Source organism: Notamacropus eugenii, chromosome X (assembly GCF_028372415.1).
Source record: "Notamacropus eugenii isolate mMacEug1 chromosome X, mMacEug1.pri_v2, whole genome shotgun sequence".
NCBI lineage: Eukaryota > Metazoa > Chordata > Mammalia > Diprotodontia > Macropodidae > Notamacropus > Notamacropus eugenii.
Genome location: NC_092879.1, coordinates 98,116,057 through 98,135,968, shown reverse-complemented (window position 1 = coordinate 98,135,968; position 19,912 = coordinate 98,116,057). Strand labels below are relative to the sequence as shown.

Here is a 19,912-nt window from a genome sequence, read left to right as displayed (position 1 = left end):
CCTATTTTAGAAAAAGAAATTCAACAGGCCATAAATGAGCTTCCTAAGTAAAAGGCATAAGGACCAGATGGATTTAAAAGCAAATTCTACCAAATATTCAAAGGTCAGGTAATTCTAATATGAAAATAAATTATTTGGAATAATGGGCAAAGAAGGAGTCCTACCAAACTCTTTTTATGGAACAAAGATGACGCTGATACCTAAATCAGGAAGAGAAAAAAGAGAGAAAGACAATCATAGACCAGTTTCACTACTGAATATTGATGTAAAAATTCTAAATAAAATACTAGTTAAGAGACTACAGCATATATCGCAAAGATTTTACATTGTGACCAAGTGGGATTTATACCAGGCATGCAGGACTGGTTCCATATAAGGAAAGCTATTAACATAATTGGTTATATCAACAACAAAAGTAAGAAAATCATATGATTATCTCAATAGCTGCAGAACAAGCTTTTGACAAAAATAAACACTTCTTCCTATTAAAAACACTTGAATGCAAAGGTATAAATGAATTTTTCCTTGAAATAATGAAAAGCATCTTCCTAAGGGATAAGCTGGGAGCCTTCCCAATAATATCAGGAATGAAACAAGGGTGCCCATTAATTAGCACCATGATTATTTAATATTGTACTAGAAATGCTAGCAGTAACAATAAAAGAAGAAAAAGAAATGGAAGGAATCAGAATAGGCAATGATGTAAAAAAAAAATCCTCTCTTTTTGCAGATGATATGATGGTGTACTAATAAAATCCTAGATATTCAGCTAAAAAACGAGTTGAAACCACTAACAATTTTATCAAAGTAGCAGAATAGAAAATAAATGGAAAATAAACCATCAGCTTTTTTATATATCACCAACAAAGTCCTGCAGGAAGAGATAGTTTATTTAAAATCACTGTAGACAATGTAAAATACTCTGGAGTATACCTACCAAGACAAACTCAAGAACTATATGAATAGAAATATAAAAAGAGCACTCTTTATGCAAATAAAGTCAGATTTAAATAATTGGAGAAACATTCATTGTCCATAAGTGGGTTGAGCCAATATAATAAAAATGACTACTCTACCTAAACTAATCTACTTATTCAGTGCCATCCTAATTAAACTACCAAAAAGTTATGTTATTGAACTAGAAAAAATAATAACAAAATTCATTTGGAAGAACAAAAGGTCAAAAATATTAGAAGCATTAATGAAAAAATGTAAAGGAAGGAATTTTAGCAGTACCACAACTTAAATTGTTTTATAAGGAGGTAATTATCAAAGCTATCTGGTATTGAGTAAGAAGCAGAACAGTGGATTAGTGGAGTAGAGTAGATACACAATGCACAGTAGTAAATGATTATAGTAACTTTGTGTTTGATAAATGTAAAGATCTAAGTTTTGGGGATAAGAACTCACAATTTGGTAAAAATTGTTGGGAAAACTAGAAAACAGTCTGGCCATAACTATGTAAAGACCAATATTTTACACCATTTACCAGGATAAGGTCAAATGAAAACATGACTGAAACATAAATGGAGATATCATAAGTAAATTAGAACATGGAGCATATTAACTATCAGATTTTTGGGTAGGAGAAAAAATTATGAATAAACAAGAATTAGAGAGTATTGTAAAGCATAAAATGCATAATTTTTATTATATTAAATTTAAAAGTTTTTGTTGCAAATAAAACCAATGTATCTAAGATTATAAGGAAAGCAGAAAAATTGGGAAAAAATTTTGTAGAGAAGTTCTCAGATAAAGGCCTTGTATCTCAAACATATAGAGAACTGAGTCAAATTTTAAGAATATGAGTCATTCCTCAATTGATGAATGGCTAAAAGATATGAATAGGCAATTTTTCAATGAAGAAATGAAAACTATATTTAGCCATATTAAAAAATTCCCTAAATCGTAAATTAAAACAACTTTGATGTACCTTCTCCTACCTATCAGACTGGCTAAAATGGTTGAAGTGAAAGTGGCAAAAGTTGGAGGGGATATGGAAAAATTGTGATGCTAATACGCTGGTAGAACTGTGAACTGATCCATCCATTTTGGAGAACAATCTGGAATTGTGCTTAAAGTTATAAAATCGTGTATATCCTTTGATCTAGCCTAAACAGGCTATTAGGTCTGTTTCTCAAAGTGATCAGGGAAAAAAGAAAAGAATCCACATGTTCTAAAATCCTTATAGCAGCTCTCTTTGTGACAAAGAACTGGAAATTGAGGGAATGTCTGTCAATTGGGGGCAATGGCTGAATGAGTTGTTGTGTACGATTGGGATGGAATACTACTATACCGTGAGAAAGATGAGGGTTGATTTTAGAAAAAACATGGAAAGGTTTGCATGAAATAATGCAGAGTGAAATGCGCAGAATCAAGAGAACATTGTATACAGAAGGAGCAATAGTGTTTGAGAAATGACTGTGAACTAAGTTATTCTGAGTGACATTCAAATCAATTACAGAGGACTTACAGTAGAAAATGCCATCCACCTCCAGGGAAGGAACTGGTCTATGGAAGGATGTAGTTTGTGCGTGTGTGCGTGCGTGCGCACACACAATGTTCGCTTTCTCTAATCCAAGGTTGGAAAGAAGGGAGGGAGACAACTCAACTCAAAATGTAAAAAAATAAATAAAATGAAAAAAATTAAATTTCTCTCCAAAATTGCAGGTATTTTTTCCATCCTAAAAAGAATAAACAGATTAATGAAATAAAACTCAGAGCTCATGAGAAATTTCAAAACCGATTCTAACAAAGGCTCCAAGGAGCGTTGGCCAATTTGCAGGCATGGAAAACAAGTTCCTCATCTTTGGATCAAGGAGATCAAAAGTCTCCTCAAAAGCCTCTTTCCATAAATCCCAACTCTCAACGTGCCTCTCATTCCTACCGTGTCAGTAAACAGATTCCAACTTTCCTTGGCTTTCCACACGTTCTCCTTGAATCTCAGTTTGCTCCAACTTCCTGTTGCTTGCTTTTCCTGAGAGACTGATGAAAGTCCCACAAACTTTCAAACTGCATCTCTCCTTTTACAGTCTGATCTGACCCTTCACTCATCTTCGCTACTTTCTTAGTCCTCTCATCTGTTTCCCAATCATAACCCAGTCTCACACTCCACTGAATCCATCTTTCGTAAAGTTAATACAAATTCTCTTCTACAATACTAATTCATTGCAAAAAATTCACTTTTTTGGGGGGGGAGGGGGAAGAACAGTGGCTCTTGAGAATATAGGTTATTCCTATTTCAGCTGACTTTGTTTCTAATTTGCCCAAACAATTAAGTTCTGTCAAATCATTTGCAGAAGAAAATATTGTAGTAAAGTAAAACCTTCTCCTAAAATTAAATTTTGCAATATTCAAATTCTGTCTTGATGGAAACCAGACTCCTTCTTTACAAGGTGGTTCTCAAGCACCAGGTAGGTTTATAAACTGTAGATTGCAACCCCCCCTCCCCACCACTTTTCTGTACGTTAAATCTTTCTTAACGTTTTCACACAGTGAAATAAATCATCCTTCCTTACACTAAAACAATGAATGTATCAGTCTCAGGGACAGAAGAGTGTTCTTTAAAAAGGAGTCTTTAAGTGGTGTTTGCATGTAACTTTGTCCTGGGGGCTGCAAGCCTTACAAAAAATCTTCTAGGACATTTCAATGACTAGAAAAACATTCAAACCATAATTAGCAAATATTTCAGTTACAAATTGATTTTCTAATTCATTTCCAATTCCATAAATTTCTCCAAACCAAGAAAAAGATTTCCTTTTTTTTCTGGTCTGTCTTTATGTCTTCAATCACAACCTGGCCCAAATCAAGAAGCCTCAGTTCAGACTGTCTTTTGGAACACTTGGTAGTTTCTCTTGCTCATTTTAATACCTTATTTCTCACCGAAAATCCAATCAAATGGTCACTAGGAGTGTCTGGTTTTTGGCAAGGGGAGTTTACTATCAGAATTGCAGTAATTAAAGACATTACATAGAGTTCATTCAGATATGAAGCTTCATCAATGAGCTTGAACTTCTGCTAGCTTTTCAATTTAAAATGTCCTTCCCAGGGTCAAAGATATTTGGTCCCAGAAGTTATCCTGGCCAAATGTTTTCACAAAGGTTTGAAACTGGGTCTTAAACATCTTGGGCTCCTTGGAAGAATTTTTTTTCCAATTAGCTAGGACACAGACCAAATCAGTGTCTTTAGAAGAAATGGGCTGACCAGATCCCATATTTTGAAATATTGGGTTTTTAATCAGGAATAACTGGACCAAAAATCTGGAGGATCCAAGAGCTAAATTATTTTGGAACCAAATTTTTGCCACATCATAGTTCACTGAACCCTTCAAAATAAAATTTTTTATGTCACACCAAAGAAAAGCTTTGTTGTTGGTAGCTGCAACACTATGAAACAGATAATTAAGCAGTAAGAATGGGATCCCCAGGTTATTTCTGACCTATCTGCCATATGACATTGAGGTCTATGCCAGATGTGTACTCTTAAATTCCAAGATAAGCAGCAAAATCACACCAAAAAAGGGATCTCTGCAGTGTTTTGAGCAGACCAGGGCCACTGAACTAGACCCAGTGGTCAAACCAGAAATCAAGCTGCCAAGAATTCCTATCCAGGACCAGGAGCACAGCCAAAGGAGTGAAACCCGAACCATGCCAACCCTAGCAAGCTCAAGAACTTGAGCCTCAGAACCAGAGGTTAAAACCTAAGTTTTCTTCTGCATAAGCGCAGGTGCAGAGCTCAGCAAAGTAAGTCAGAACCCTGGTTAGGGCTCTGACCAAGCTTATGGAGTTTACCAGTGTGCCAGAAAGACCAAGAACGTGTCCTCCCAACTCACGCATTAACCAAGAGGAGGAGAAATACTTTTCCCGAGAAAAACGCAGGGAAATTCTTTCCCAAGGTTAGGCTGCTGGGATTTACTCTCCCAGGTTCCATTTCTAAGCCAAAAGCTGCGGGCCGTTCCAGGAAGGAAGCCTGGCTGAGCCATCCCTAAATGGTCACATTCCATGGGGCGTCCCCCAAAACAAGACTAACACAGCATAAGTGGACGTGGGGTGGGTGGGGGGGGTGCCTCCCTTCCCCTCCCCCACCCCAACCTGCCCAAATGTAGGCACAGCTGAGCAGGAGCTCCCCCAACATGTTGCCTTAGGGGAGGAGGGTCCCCAACAAGGACTGGCGCCAGGGCTTCCTGGGAACAGGGTGAGGAGCAAAGGGCCATGGTAGTTGGTCGAAGACTGTGACTGTGCCCTTTGGCTGGGGTCGGGGTGGGGGGTGTCCTCAGGCTCCACAGGGCATGCATGTGCTGGAGCCCACCTGCAGCCCCCACCCCCACCCCCACCCCCAGGCTTCAGGAGAGGGACAGGTGTGTGTGGACAGGTGTAGGCCCTGATGGGTGGGCTATGAGAAGATGGGGGTTATAGGGGAGAGAGGACCAGTTCGGATAGTTTGGGCTAGAGTGCTAAAGGCCTAAATTAGGGTGGGGCCATGGGGGTGGAGAGAAGGGGCCACCTCTAAGACATGTGGATGGAGAAATGGCCCCATGGAGCTTGACTGTGAGGTTGCCAACAGGGGTAACTTGGGAGTCTGGGGGGGCCTTAGACACTAAGAGGACAATCTGTGCTGCGGAACTAGAGGAGAGAGACCAGGGCAAGCAATCATCACAGAGAAAAAGAAGTCCTAGGAAGCGCTTTGGGGGACTCCAGGGCCATCCAGTACGCCAAGGGTGGGGACCCAGCCACCCCATGTGTCCCTCTAGCTCCTCAGGTGCAGCCACAGAACAAATCCCCTTCCTAAAAGATTTGTTCTGTAAATTTTGGTCTCAATCAAAAGGCCGCACCTGAGGACCTAGAAGGATACATGTGGCTTTCCCAAGCCCTGCATTAGCTCATACTGTCTTTTAATGCTTTCCTTTGATACTCACTTGTTTTTAGTGGGGTCTGACTCTCCATGATGCCATTTGGGGTTTTCTTGGCAGAAATACAAGAGTAGTTTGCCATTTCCTTCTCCCATGCATTGTACAAATGAGTAACTGAGGCAAACAGGGTGAAGTTGATGGGGAGCTTGGGTCCCAATTTAAAATCACATTTCTCTCTAGCCTCAAAACCATCCCAGGCAGTTTGTCCCCAGCCCAGGGACACAACCTTTATTTCCCTTCCTGCTATGGTAGCCAGATGCATGTATAGAACTTATTAGTTTGAACCAACTGTGTCCTGGGTCATAAAAACATTTACCACTTACTGACCAATCATAGGTATCCTAGACTTAGACATATGTATACTCCCTTTCATGTATCTTGTCTAACAAGATGTTGATGAGAGAAACCTGGTGTTCTGTAGTCAGTCCTGACCTTTAGTTGACTTAGTGACTTTTCAGGTCTAAAACAACACCTCCATGTAGCTGCTCTCCCCCACCTCCCACCTTGGGCTATTTGCTGATGAACTCTGGGTAAAGTAGCTGTGCAGTAAGTAGATACTAGAAGTGCATGTTCCTTTAAGAACTAACCACGCCATAATCCCGCCCTGAGTTACCTAGTTAGCATGTTTGGCACATATTTTACTATTGAATATCCAATATAAACATTACCTGTACCCCTCTAAGGTTGCAGATTCCCTAAGAACTCTTGCCCTCTGAACAGTGTAATAAATCTTTACTTCAACCTCAATAATGCTTGAGTCCACGAATTCATCCCAGGCAACCTGCCCCTGGTACTCTGATCTTTTCGGGGGTCTCATACCCTACCTTCCAGCCCTCATCAAAGTGACTTGCCCAGGGTCACATAGCTAGGAAGTGTGTGAAGCCAAATTTGAACTCAAGTCTTTCTAACTCCAGAGCTGGAGCTCAATCCATTGTACCATGTAGCTGCCCCTAATACTTTCTTATTAGCATCCAAATTAGCAACTCTTCTTTCTTTAAAAAACACACAATACCTTTTTGTTTTTTATCTTGTACTACCCTTCCTTCAACCTGGAACAATTTAATAGGTATCCCCAAGGATAAATGTTACCTTGTGCCGTCAGTCTTAGACATTCAGGTGGGGCCCAGGTTAAATAAATGAGATCTTTACCCAAAGTGCTTGTCAAATTTTCCATCGGTCAGTCTATATGTATTTATTATACACCTACCATATGCTAGGCACTGTACTTAGCACTGGGGATACAAAGAAAGGCAAAAGACAGTCCTTGCCCTCAAGGAGTTCCCTATCTAGTGGGGGAGACAACATGCCAACAACTCTGTATAAACCAAGTGTAGGCAGGATAAATAAGAAATCTCAGAGGCAAGGCACTGGAATGAAAGGGGTACAGAAGGCTTCCCGGAGCAGGGGAAAGTCAGTAGGAGATGAGGAGGAAGTGCCTTCTAGACGTGGGAGACAGCCAGAGAAAGTGCCTGGAGCTGAGGGATGGAGGGGCCTCTTCATGGAATGTCCAGGAGGCCAGAGTCATTAGATGAAAGAGGAAGACTGGGTGCCAGACACTAAATGTATTGAGGGAGGGTGAATATAAAAGTTTTAAATAGGAAAGAGAACACAGAAAAATATTTTTAAAAATTGATTATGACTAAGTGAGATACCTAGGGTTCAACATTAGGAAAACCATCGTCATAATGAATTACTTTGCTGTTGAGTCATGTCCAACTCTTTGTGACCCCATTTGGGTTTTTCTTGGCAAAGATATTGGAGTGCTTTACTATTTCCTTCTCCAGTGTGCCCCCATTTTACAGATGAGGAACCGAGGCAAATAGGGCTAAGTGACTTGCTCAGGGTCACACAGCTAGTAAGAGTCCAAGGCCAGATCTAAATAAAAAGAAGATGAATCTTTCTGACTCCAGGCCCAGGGCTTTGTCCCTTGCAGTGCCACCCAGCTGCCCCTACGAAACACAAAAAGTATGTAACACAATGCAGAAAAAGTCATTGAGGCAGCTCATTTGTTTGCATATTCCAGGGCTTCGGAGTGGCATGATTTGTCATGTAAAAAGTACAGATGAAATCAAGAACTAGACTTATTTGCAGGCAATCAGGAAGCATTTCTTAGATACCCACTATGTGCCAAGCCGTATGCTAGGTACTTGAAATGCTGACTAAAATGTCACAGCCTTTCTTAAGGAGGGAGATACCATATATGATTATGTACAGAGTAAACACAAGGTGCTTTGGTGAAGGAAGGCACTTGTAATAACAATAGCTAATTTGAAGTTTGCAAAGTGCTTTACATCGATTTAATCCTTACAGCAACCCTAGGAGTTAGGTACTATATTATCCCCATTTTACAGGTGAGGAAACTGAAGCTATGAGACCCTGGACTTATACAGTATCACACAGCTACTAGGTGTCTGAGGTTGGATTTGAACTCAAGTCTTCCTGACTCCCAAATCCAGCACTCTGCATGTGCTCACCTAGTAGATGGGAGCCAAGTAGTTTAGATGTGCAGCTGAATCCTGACAGATGTTATTCAATGAGACAGCTGAGGAACGAATGTATGAGACAAGAAATGCAGTTCCTTGAGCAGGTCCCTGCCTCTCCCCAGGCCTCACTTTCCCCACTGTAAAATACAGGCTTGGACTAGCTGCGTGATCTCTAAGATACTTCCAGGTGCAACATTCAACAAACCTTTCGGCTTCATTCACTGGACATAAAGGCACCCAGCAGGATGCTGGGAAACGCCCACGTGGGGAGGTGAAGGCAGCAGGTGACTGGGAAAGGTGCAGGCCTCTGGGCAGACGTCAGGACAGCTCCAGAGGAGTTACAGCACCTAGAGCTGCAAGGGGACTCTGAGGCCAGGGGGCCAAGCTCCTCATTAACGGAGGAGGACACTCAGAGGCCCAGGGAGGGGAACAGACCCTCAAGGCACACCTCAAATGAGAGCATGCGCATAAAGTGCTTGGTAAACTTGAGAGAGCCATAACACTGGCAACTAATATTATAGGGAAGTTCCTTCCGCGTTCTGAGCCTCAGTTTTCACCAATGATAAAAGAAGATGTTGGGGTCACTGGGCTCCGAGGTTGCAGACCAGGGATCCGAGCTCTAGGAGAAAGAGGGTAAACCGAGGAGGGCAGCCGATCCGATCTGCCCCGCCCCGCCCCGCCTCCGCCCCGCCCCGCCTCCGCCCCGCCTCCACCCCGCCCCTATCCGCCCCGCCCCTCCCCTGCTCCGCCCCTCGCCCTCCCGCCAAAGGAGGCCCGCCTCAGAGCGCGCCTGCGCCTGCGCCTGCGCCCTCCCGGCAGCCAGCGGAGCTCCCCTCCCCGAAGGGTAGAGCCCGCCCCGCCCCGCCCCTGCTCCTCCCCGCCCCTGCTCCGCCCCTCGCCCTCCCGCCAAAGGAGGTCCGCCTCAGAGCGCGCCTGCGCCTGCGCCTGCGCCTGCGCCCTCCCGGCAGCCAGCGGAGCTCCCCTCCCCGAAGGGCAGAGCCCGCCCCGGCCCGCCCCGCTAGGCGCGCCGGCCGACATGCGGCTGGTGAGCTGGAACATTAATGGGATCCGGCGATCGCCTGAGGCCCTGAAGCGCCTGCTCGACTCCCTGGGGGCCGATGTGATCTGCCTGCAGGAGACCCGAGTCACTCGTGAGCATCGAGGCGTGCCCCCCTCCGCCCCGAGCCCCCCTCCCAACCCTGACCCCCGCTCCCACCCCCTCCCGTGGAAAGCCCAGCTCCGCCCCAGGAGGCCCGCCCCCCAGGACAGGACCCCTCCCTTCCATCCCTTCCCTGCCCCCAAAGGGCACCTTCTGCTCCAAAATCGCCTTCCCCCCAGGACCAGCTTGCCCTCTAGAGGACACCCTCCTCCACACACACTGCGCCCCCCCCCCCCCCCCCCCGCCACTTCCTCCCTCCCCATAGAGGATCCCCCTACTCCCCCCTCTTCTAGAAGCGCACTGACACCCCCTCTAGGCTGGCCCTCCCAGGACTCTCTCTCCCCCCAGAGAACTCCTTCCTTCTCTTCCCCAGCCCCCCGGTGCTGACCCTATTCCACAAGGTGCCCCCAACTCCTTCAGATGTTTTCAGGGCTGCCTCTGGGTTGGCTTTAGGGGCTTAGGTCCTCTGGCCCCCCTGCAGGGAGCCCTGCCCACAGGAGCCGATCTCCTCCAACCTGGACTTTCCTTCTCTGTCCCCCAGGGGACCTCCTGGAAGAGCCCTTGGCCATTGTGGAGGGCTACAGCTCCTACTTCAGCTTCAGCCGAGTTCGAAGTGGCTACTCAGGTGTGTGGGAGGGTGGGGGGAGATCTGGGGGACTGGGCAGGCCTGGATGTATATACTTGGACTTTGGGGAACCTAGGTTTTCTACCATAAATGGCTTTAAAAGTTTAATCATTGGAGGGAAACAAAATGTCAGTTGGGGTAATAATCAAAAATCTACGTTGAATTTTTTCTGATCTGAATGACATGACCCTTTTCAGGGATGTTTTTACCCTCTGAAAAATGAGGAACTTTGGACTGAATTTTTTTTTAAGTCCCTTTCCACTTTTGATATTCTGTGACCCAAATCCCTTCCCCGTTCTGGGGCTCACTTTCCCTGTCTGTAGAATTAGAAGATTGAATTAGATTGTCTTTAAGTCTGTGACACAAAGACCCTTTCCTGGGCCTATTTCCTCCCCTGAAATGAAGAGGGTACAACTAGATGATTTTTAAGGCCCCTTTCACCTCCAAATCCTATGGAGGTCCTTGGTTAGAATAGCAGTAGGACAGTATGGCTTATAATAATTCACTTTCCTCCTCAAAACATCTCAGTCGACATGCTTAGACAATAATTGCTAGCTCTTTACAAATATCCTCTCATTTAATCTTCACAACAACCCAGGGAAGTACAGTTAGGGAAACTACGGCACAGAATGGTTCACTGACTTGTTCAGGGTCAAACAGCTAGGAAATGTCTAAGTCTGGATTTGAACTCAGGTCTTCCTTAGTTGAAGTCCAGTCCTATATCTACTTTCCCACCTTGCTAACCTGGGTTTGCCTCCTAGCCCTGCTACCTGGTAGTTACATCATTTGAGAAAAGCTTCTTCCCTTCTCTGGATTTGAATTTCCCTTGTTACAAGATGAAGGGGTTAGATTATCAGGGGTGGGGAACCTGCAGCCTTGAGGCCACATGTGGCCCTCTAGGTCCTCAAGTGCAACCCTCCGTCAAAGTTTGTTTTTGGAGCTATCAATAGTTGCTGTATTAGAAATGAAAACATCTTATTATTATGAAAAGTTTTGACTTCAGGGACTGTCTCAGGTCCTCAGATAACACTTTGAGAATCTCTGGTATGAACTATATAATCCTGGTCAAGAGCTGTCCTTCCTCTGAGCTTCACCTTACCCCTCTATAAAATGGGGATAGTGAATCCTACCTGGCCCACAGGTGTGAGGAAGGAGCTCCATGTGCCTTAAAGCACAAGAGAATAAGACAAAGTCCAGTAATGGATGAGAACAGCTGGTGGTTCTTTCTGTACAGAAAAAAAAAAGGCCCAGCGGTGTGTGGAATGGAAGTGTGTGGAATGCCAAAGAGGGCAGGCTGAAGGCCGAGGACAGAGATTGGAATCCTCATAGCGAATCTAGGTTTACTGTTGTGAGGCCTTGGCCAAGTCCTTTTCCTTCTCTAGCCTAGGATTTCCCATTCCACAAAATTAAGGAGTTGACCTACCACAATGTAAATGGAAAGAACACAAAACAATGAAATCGGAGAAATTCTGACTGGATGTGCCTCCAGAAGAAGCCTCTCCTCCCTCCCTCCCCCACTGCCACAGGTGAGGCCTTGTGGGCACAGAAGGCCCAGAGGGCTTGGAACACGTGTTTGGCCTCCTGCCTCTTCCTCTTTAAATCCCTGGCTTCCCTCAAGACTCAGTTCAAATACTGCTTTCTGCAGGAAACCTTTCCTGATGTCCCGAAGGGCTAGGGAAAGGGACAAACATTTATTAAGCACCTACTGCATGCAGGCACTGGACCAAGGACTTTACGAATATTGTTTACTTTGGTTCTCACAAGTACCCTGAGGGGGAGATACTATTATTTTCCCCATTTTATAGATGAGTAAACTGAGGCAAACAGAGGTGAAGTGAGTTGCCCAGGGTCACAGAGCTAGTAAATATCCGGAGGCAGGATTTGAACTCAGATCTTCCTGACTCCAGTCCTAACACTATTTATCCACTCTGACACCTAGCTGACTCTAGAGTTTTCCTCTCTCAAGATACCTTCTCTCTACTCTGTATGTATCTTGTATGTTTCTCGCACTGGAATAAGGTTCTTGAGGGCTAGGGCTGGTTTTGCCTCTCTCCTCAGCACTCAGCACAGTACAGGATGCCTAGTACTTAATGTTGATTGATTGCCTGCCTCTCCTGCCCCCTTCCTGAGCTCTGCCCCCTCCAAAGACCCCAAATGATGAACTCGGAGCTAATGACTTCCAAGCTTGGAGATCCTGGGGTCCCTTAATCTCTTTTGTCATCCTTTCTGTGTCTGCCTGTTGTTCCCCCACCCCTCCAGGTGTGGCCACCTTCTGTAAAAATAGTGCCACTCCAAGGGCAGCAGAAGAAGGCCTGACCAGCCTACTGACCACTCACCAGGGTGCCGTGGGATCCTACGGGAACACAGACGAGTTCACTGAAGATGAGTTACGGGCTCTGGACAATGAAGGCCGGGCAGTCCTCACTCAGCACCAGATACGGTAAACACTGGCACTTTCCTGACCTGCAGCTGAGGCCTCTTTTCCTTATGCTTCCCTTAGTGGCATCAGGGTCAGTACTAAATACCTGCTACCTCTTGGATTAAATGGGCCATTGTGGGAGGAAGGGAATTGAAGCATTTGATAACTGGTCCTGATGAATAAAAAGCCATCTTCCAAGTTTCATTTCTTTGATGCATCTCAGCAGTGTGGGCTTTCCCTTCACCTGTGCAGATTGCAGCCCATCCTGGACTACTTTTATCCATGATCTCCTCCCATTTCTACACAGGAGGTCCACCCAATGTGCTAGAGACTTTCCACTACATAATATGTCAGAAACCCAGGGGAGCATGCCATCTTGTCAGTGGGTACTGCTCTTTCCTTGGCATACATCTCTCTGCTTATACCATTTCTCCTGTACAATTCTGGGCTGGGATTTTTAAAATATTATTTTCTTTACATTCAGATATAATTTTACAAAATTTTATTGATGTTTTTTGTTTTTCCTTTATAGTAATTTCTCCCTCCCCCAAAAATGTATTATTTATTTATTTTTAGCTTCATTTTTAAAAATTTTGAGTTCTAAATTCTCTCCCTCCCACCCTCCACCACCCATTAAGAAGGCAAGAAATGTGACATCAGTTACACGTGTAAGATCATGCAAAAACATTTCCATAAAATATTAACCATATTGAAAAAAAGTAAGAAAAATGAAGAAAGTGCTTATATTTCAGTCTTCAGTCTTCACTCAGACTCTATCAGTTCTCACTGTAGATGTGGAGAGCATTTTTCATCATGAGTCTTTTGGAATTGTCTTGGATCATTGAGAAGAACTAAGTTATTCATAGTTGATCATCATACGGTATTGCCATTACTATGTGCAGTGTTCTGGCTCTACTCATTTCACTTGCCAGGTTTTTCTGAGAGCATCATGCTTGGCACTTCTTATAGCACAATAGTATTCTATCACAATCGTGTACCACAACTTATTTAGCCATTCCCCAATGGATGAGTATTCCCTCAGTTTCCAATTCTTTGCCACCAGAAAAAGAGCTGCTATAAATATTTTTGTACATACAGGTCCTTTTCCTTTTTCTTTGATCTCTTTGGGATACAACTGGGTGAATGGGTATACACAGTTTTATAGCCTTTGGGCATAATTCCAAATTGTTCTCCACAATGGTTGGATCAGTTTGCAACTCTACCAATAGTGCATTAGTGTCCCAATTTTTCCACAGTCCCTCCAGCATTTATCATTTTCCTTTTCTGTCATATTAGCCAGTCTCATGGGTGTGAAGTGGTATCTCAGAGCTGTTTGAATTTGCTTTTCTCTAATCGGTAGTGATTTAGAGCATTTTTTTGTAAGACTATAGATAGTTTTGATTTCTTCTTTTGAAAACTGCCTGTTTATATCCTTGGACCATTTATCAGTTGGGGAATGAGTCATATTTTTATAAATTTGACTCCCTTCTCTATGTATTCGAGAGATGAGGCCTTTATCAGAGAAACTTGCTGTAACTTTTCCCTCCAGTTTCCTGCTTTCCTTCTAATCTTGGCTGTATTGATTTTGTTTGTGCAAACCCTTTTTAATTTCATGTAATCAAAACTATCCATTTTTCATCCCAAAGTACTCTCTGTCTCTTATTTGGTCGTATTTTTTTCCCTTATCCATAGATCTGACAGGTAGAGTTTCCCATGCTCCCCTAATTTCCTTATGGTATTGCCCTTTATGTCTAAATGATGTACCCATTTTGACCTGATATTTTGATGTAGAACCTGCTAAATCATGTGTTATCCTAACTGTGGCCCCACAATATTTGAATTGTTTCTTTATGACTGCGTACAATATTTTCTCTTTGAGCTAGAGGGGTCTGGAATTTAGCTATCATATTCTTGGGAGTTTTCATTTTGGGATCTCTTTCAGGAGGTAACTGGTAGATTCTTTCAATTTCTATTTTACCCTCTGCTTCTAGTATATCAGGGCAGTTTTCCTTGATAATTTCTTCCATTTTTTTCCATTCTTTTGATTTTGTGTTATTGTATTTTGATGTCTGATGGCATCATTACCTTCCACTTGTCCAAGTCTCCTTTTCCATTTGGCCAGTTCTACTTTTATTCGTTGAAATTTTGTACATCTTTTTCTATTTGGCCAATTCTGCTTTTTAAGGAGTTTTTCCCTTCATTGGATTTTTGTGCCTCTTATCATTTGGCCTTTTCTGTTTTTTAAGGCATCATTTTCTTCAGTATTTTTGTGCCTCCTTTACCAAGTTGTTAACTCTTGTTTCTTTCTTGCATCACTGTCATTTCTTTTCCTAGTTTTTCCTCTACTGCTCTTATTTGGTTTTGAAAATCCTTTTGGACCTCTTGTAAAGTGGTCTGTTTGTTCCTCTCAAGGGAGCCAGACTTTGAATGGTAATTTGTGTGAGAAAAGTTTAGGAAGTGGATCAAAAATTGGCAGAGAAAATGGACCTTCCACTGTGTCATGATCTTTGAAATTTCAAAGGGATGGGACTCATTTGAGGTGAAGTTGAGCTGTAGAGGAAGAAACCTTCACCAGGTGAGTGTGTGCAAAGTACTTGGGAAATTTAATATCATTATTATTCCTACGCAGCACTTCAGATGGGCATGAAAAGACGCTGACGATAATGAATGTTTACTGCCCCCACGCAGACCCCGAGAAGCCCGAACGATTGACTTACAAGCTGCGTTTCTACCGACTCCTGCAGCTCCGAGCTGAAGCCCTCCTGCAGGCAGGCAGGTAGGAACCCACCCAGCAACAAGAGGTAGTGGGAGACAGTGCAGAGAGTTCTGGAATTGGCTGCCTCAAGCTCTAGACCTGGCTCTCTTCCTTAGGCCCCTGGCAACCTTGGGCAAATTCTTTGTCTTGGATGTCAGTTTTCCTCATTTATAAAACAAGTGTTAGTAGATACTCTAGATTGGCCCTGCGGTTCCATCCAGTGAGGAACCTTGTCCAAGTAGCTGCTCTGGGCCCACTGCTGGCCCACCTTCTGAGTTGGGGGCCCTCCACTTGAGTAGCTACTGCTGGCTAGCCTTCTTCCCTAGCAAGAAAAAGGACACATCTCAAGCTTGTCTGTTCATTCATTCCAGAAACCTTTATAAAGTTCTCCACACTGGAAGAGAGTCACAGCAGATAAATGGCCCCTTGTGAACCTCAGAATCCAATAGGGCAGTGAGGCACAGACAGGTAGCTATAGTATACAGTATTAGACACTATGTACCTGCAAGAGGTGAGAGCTCAGGGAGAGGATGCTTCCCAATTGGAGGGCAGTGCAGGCTTCCGGAAGGGAGTGAGTAACTGGAGTTGGACTTTATAGGAAGAGGGAGGAAAGAAGGCATTTGAGGTTCAGGAAGTAGCCTGTCCAGGCTTGGAGGAGGATCCAAAGGAAGGCTGAGCCAGGTGCTTTGGCCAGAGCTTGAGATTTACAAAGCACTTTCCTCACAACATTGGTGGGGGATGGAGGATAGAGGATGAAGGGAGCGGGAACTGTACTTATCCTCAGTTATCATTGATGAGCTAAAGCCCAGAGAGGGGAAAGGTCTTAGTATCATCTCGGAGACCTAGTCTTATTCTGTTGGGGGAGGTAGGGAGAGAAGCCTTTGCCCTGGTACCATAGAGGGAGGAAGAAGAGGAGGAGGATGGAGAGGAGGAGTCTGCCCACAGCCACGTAGCTCATAACCCCCGTCCAACCCCACCCCATGGCTGCTTCCTTTCCACAGTCTCAAACCATCTCTCATGGCTGATGGTAACCTTCTTCTTCCCCAGCCATGTGATCATTCTGGGTGATGTGAATACATCTCACCGGCCTTTGGACCACTGTGACCCTGCTGATCTGGTGAGGATTGCTTTTCTACTAAGCTTGCCACCTGTCTTAATCCATGTCTGCAGACACACCATCTGTTCTTTCCTCTCTACCCAGTTGATCATGGAAGTTCAGAATCAGAGCTAGGAGGGGCAGACCTTAAAAGGTCATCCATCTAGGCTCTGAGATGACATCACACAGCCAAGGTTTAAACCCTGTTCCTCTGACTGCAGAGACGCCAGGCCTTCTAATAATCTTATCAATTGATCTCTCTGGTCTTGAAGGCCTCTTCCAGCTCTGATGTTCTTTGATTGTAGGCATTTTCACCTTTCTGAAGCTCAGTTACTCTTTCTGTAAAGGGGACCCCTCTAGCTCTGAGATGCAGTGTTCCTGTAAAATTAAACCCATTTTCATGCAAAAAAATTGCCATGAAGGATCACTGTTTTTTGATGCAGGTGTTTTGGAGGGAAAATATATTGCCAGCATTGGTGTTTTCTCCCAAACCCAAAGGCCTTCTTTGTGTCATGGTTAGTGGGTCTGGAGGTTGGGTACCCTGGAGAGGCATTCACTGCTTACAGGCATTCTTGCCTTGCAGGATGGCCAGGGCAAAGGTGGTGTCATTCAGCAGACAGTGATGTTGGGCAGGGATGTATAGGAATCATGGGAGAGGAAAGTGGAGATGTAGGCAGGGACTAGATTGTGGAAGACCTTGCATTCATAGAGTGCTAGACTCCCAAAGACAGAAAGGACCCTGGAGGCTACTGGGGCTAACCCGTAACAGAACAGGAATCCCTTATACAATGTCCTTGTGGGGGAGTCCGCTTCTACTTTGGGACAAGGACTTCACTACCTCCTGAGGCAGGCCATTGCACTGTTGGGCCCTTCTCATTGCTTCTCCAAGGTTTCCACCCATTGCTCATAGGCCTAGGACTTGATTCACAAGTTCATTTGTTCAAGCACCTGTGAATAAGGAACCTACTGTGTGCAGTGCTTCATTGTTAGTGCTGAGGGGGCAGGGATTCAAAGATGATAACAAACATGTTTTCAGGGTTACAGACCATGCCATGTTGAGGCTTTGGAAGTTAAAAAGCTTCACCTAGAAATCAAAAAGAAGGCCAGGAGAGCCCAGGGATTGCTTTCTGGTTGAGGCCAAAAAGTAGAAATGTCTGTAGCTCGCTGTCCAGCACCCTTGGGAAATGGAGTGAGAAAGACAGGAAAGGATTTGCCTGAAGTCACAGTTTGCGGGGAGTGGCAGAGCTAGAGCCTGTGAGTCTGAAGGCTCACCTTGAATTGGGCTTCCCTTCTCTGTGCCTCATTTTTCCTTTTGTAAAAAATGAATTGGACTAACCAGCCTCTAAAACCCCTTCCAGCTCTGATATTCAGTGATCCCAAGTCCTCTTCTGAGTCTTTTCCCCCCCTTTTCCAAATAGAGGGATTGTATTTGGTTCTTTCTTAGGGTCTTGTCAGCTCTGACATTCTCTGGCTTTCAATTGCCTACCCAGGCGAGCTTTGAAGACAATCCTGGGCGCCAGTGGCTCACAGAGTTCCTGTGGCAGCCCAACAGGGAGAGTGGGCTGTTCGTTGACAGCTTCCGTCACTTCCACCCAACCAAAATCGGTGCCTTCACCTGCTGGTCAACTGTTACAGGGGCACGCTTTACCAACTATGGCACTCGACTCGACTATATCCTCGGTGACAGACCTCTAGTGCTGGGGGAGTTTGAGGACTCCTTCCTCATGCCTGAGGTGGAGGGCTCAGACCACTGCCCTGTTGGGGCCACCCTGAGGGCTGAACTCATCCCTGCCCCCCGATGTCCCCCACTCTGTACCCGGTACCTGCCAGAGTTTGCTGGGCGACAGCAGAAACTCTCCCGGTTCCTGGTCAAACTGGACCCAAACCCTCCAGAGCCCACCTTGCCCCAGCCCCAAGGAGAAAAGAACAGTGTACTGGCCAAGACCCGGGCCAAGAGAACCTGCGGGGACCCATGCCAAGGCCAGCTGAGTCTGCTGAACTTCTTCCAGGCAGGCCGTCCCCCAGAAAAACCCATCATCACTGAAGCCCAAGAGACTGAGCCAGCCAGCCAGGGCCCCAGGGCCGTGGCACCCCCACCTCCTGAACCAGGCGAGGGCCAGGCAGCATTTTGGAAGGCCGTTCTGAAAGGCCCCCCTCGGCCTCCCCTGTGCAAGGGCCACGGCGAGCCCTGTGTGCTGCGGACGGTGAGGAAAGCTGGGCCCAACTTTGGCCGGCAATTCTATATCTGTCCGCGGCCTGTGGGCCACATCAGCAACCCTGCTGCTCGCTGTGACTTCTTTCTCTGGGTCTCTGGGAAGAGCCCCTCCACTCACTGAAGGCCTGCCTGCTGCTGGGCTCTTCCTCTGCCCCTGCTCCTAGGTTCAGAGGTCAGCACCTTTTAGTGGCTGTTTGCAAAGGGCCAAGAAGGGGCACCAGAGCAGGCATTAATGAGACTAGAAGAGGCTCACCTGGGGTTTGATTAACTTTTTTAAAAAGATAACTTTCAATTTCATGTTAATAAAGTTTGGACCTTTGAGCTGTTGAAGCACATTTGTGGGTGTTTGCTGAAGCCCCCCAGTTCGCTTTCCTATGTGGGGGAGGTTGGCAGCCGCCTGACTCAGGGCTCTCAGGTAGATAGTGTGTGCTGTGGAAATAACCTAATCCTGCAGTACCCTTGGAGAGGGAGGGAGGGAGGTCTCGTGTGGATCTGGGGGCCTGAGGTGCCATTCAGGACATCATAGAATCATTGGATCTGAAGTTGGAAGGGCCCTTAGGTAGCATAGAGGCCACCTGTTTGATTTCTCAGGGAAAGGCCTGGCCTATGTCATGCAACAGGTCCTGATGACGGAGCCAAGACTTGGACAAAATGGAGTCTTGTCGCCTAGCTGTCTCCAATCTCTAGTACGCCAATATGTTATAGGTGGGTGTTCTTGTCTGACTGACCGACTGGCTGGGGCAAGGAGAACACTATGTCTTTCTCAGATCCATTTTAAAGGAAGGCTTTACAGTGGTCCAATGAGAGGCCATAAGCGCAGATGAGGGGCCTCTTATGAGAGCAACCTATTGTGTCTAGGGAGGGAGAATGAGGCAGAAGGGAAGGATGACTTCTAGATTGTGACCCCAGCAGAGTGAAAAGGTGGTAAAAGCTTCACCAGAAATAGGGAAGTTGTGGCAGGGGGCAGGAACATAGTGTGCTGTTTGGGAATGGCTGTGAGACATTCAGGTGGAGGCATGAAGCAGGTGTTTGGTGATACAGGCCTTGCCTTCAGGACTAGGGCTTGAGTAGGGATTTGGATAGGTGAATCCAAAGGATCTGATAAGATTGCCAAGAGAAGAGGGCCCACGACAGAGCTGTGGAGGCTATCTACACTTGGTGGGTGGGAGTAGGATGTTGACTGAGAAGGTGCAGTTAAAGAGGAGGAAGAACCAAAGAAAGGTCAGAATGAGGACTGAGAAAAGGCTGATGC

The 19,912-nt window shown here is 45.2% G+C and overlaps 1 protein-coding gene across 2 annotated transcripts; it reads left to right on the top strand.

Moving 5' to 3' along the window:
* Nucleotides 1–9,325: 9,325 nt before the first annotated feature.
* On the top strand, nucleotides 9,326–18,990 carry APEX2 (apurinic/apyrimidinic endodeoxyribonuclease 2). 2 transcript variants are annotated; one of them, XM_072625760.1, is made up of 7 exons: nucleotides 9,399–9,542; nucleotides 10,092–10,175; nucleotides 11,558–11,701; nucleotides 12,435–12,615; nucleotides 15,224–15,370; nucleotides 16,397–16,466; nucleotides 17,936–18,990. In XM_072625760.1, exons 3-7 carry the CDS (start codon nucleotides 11,653–11,655, stop codon nucleotides 18,779–18,781), a joined length of 1,293 nt encoding a protein of 430 aa, XP_072481861.1. In that variant the 5' UTR covers nucleotides 9,399–9,542; nucleotides 10,092–10,175; nucleotides 11,558–11,652; the 3' UTR covers nucleotides 18,782–18,990. The 2 variants fall into 2 exon arrangements, with proteins under 2 accessions (XP_072481860.1, XP_072481861.1); XM_072625759.1 differs by lacking the exon at nucleotides 11,558–11,701 and having other exon boundaries at nucleotides 9,326–9,542.
* The last annotated feature ends 922 nt before the right edge of the window (nucleotides 18,991–19,912 follow it).

Coding starts and splice junctions, on each gene's coding strand:
- APEX2 (XM_072625759.1), top strand. CDS start 9,428: ATGCGGCTGGTGAGCTGGAACATTAATGGGATCCGGCGATCGCCTGAG. Junction 15,371..16,396: donor GCCCTCCTGCAGGCAGGCAG/GTAGGAACCCAC, acceptor CTTCTTCCCCAG/CCATGTGATCATTCTGGGTG. Junction 16,467..17,935: donor ACTGTGACCCTGCTGATCTG/GTGAGGATTGCT, acceptor TTGCCTACCCAG/GCGAGCTTTGAAGACAATCC.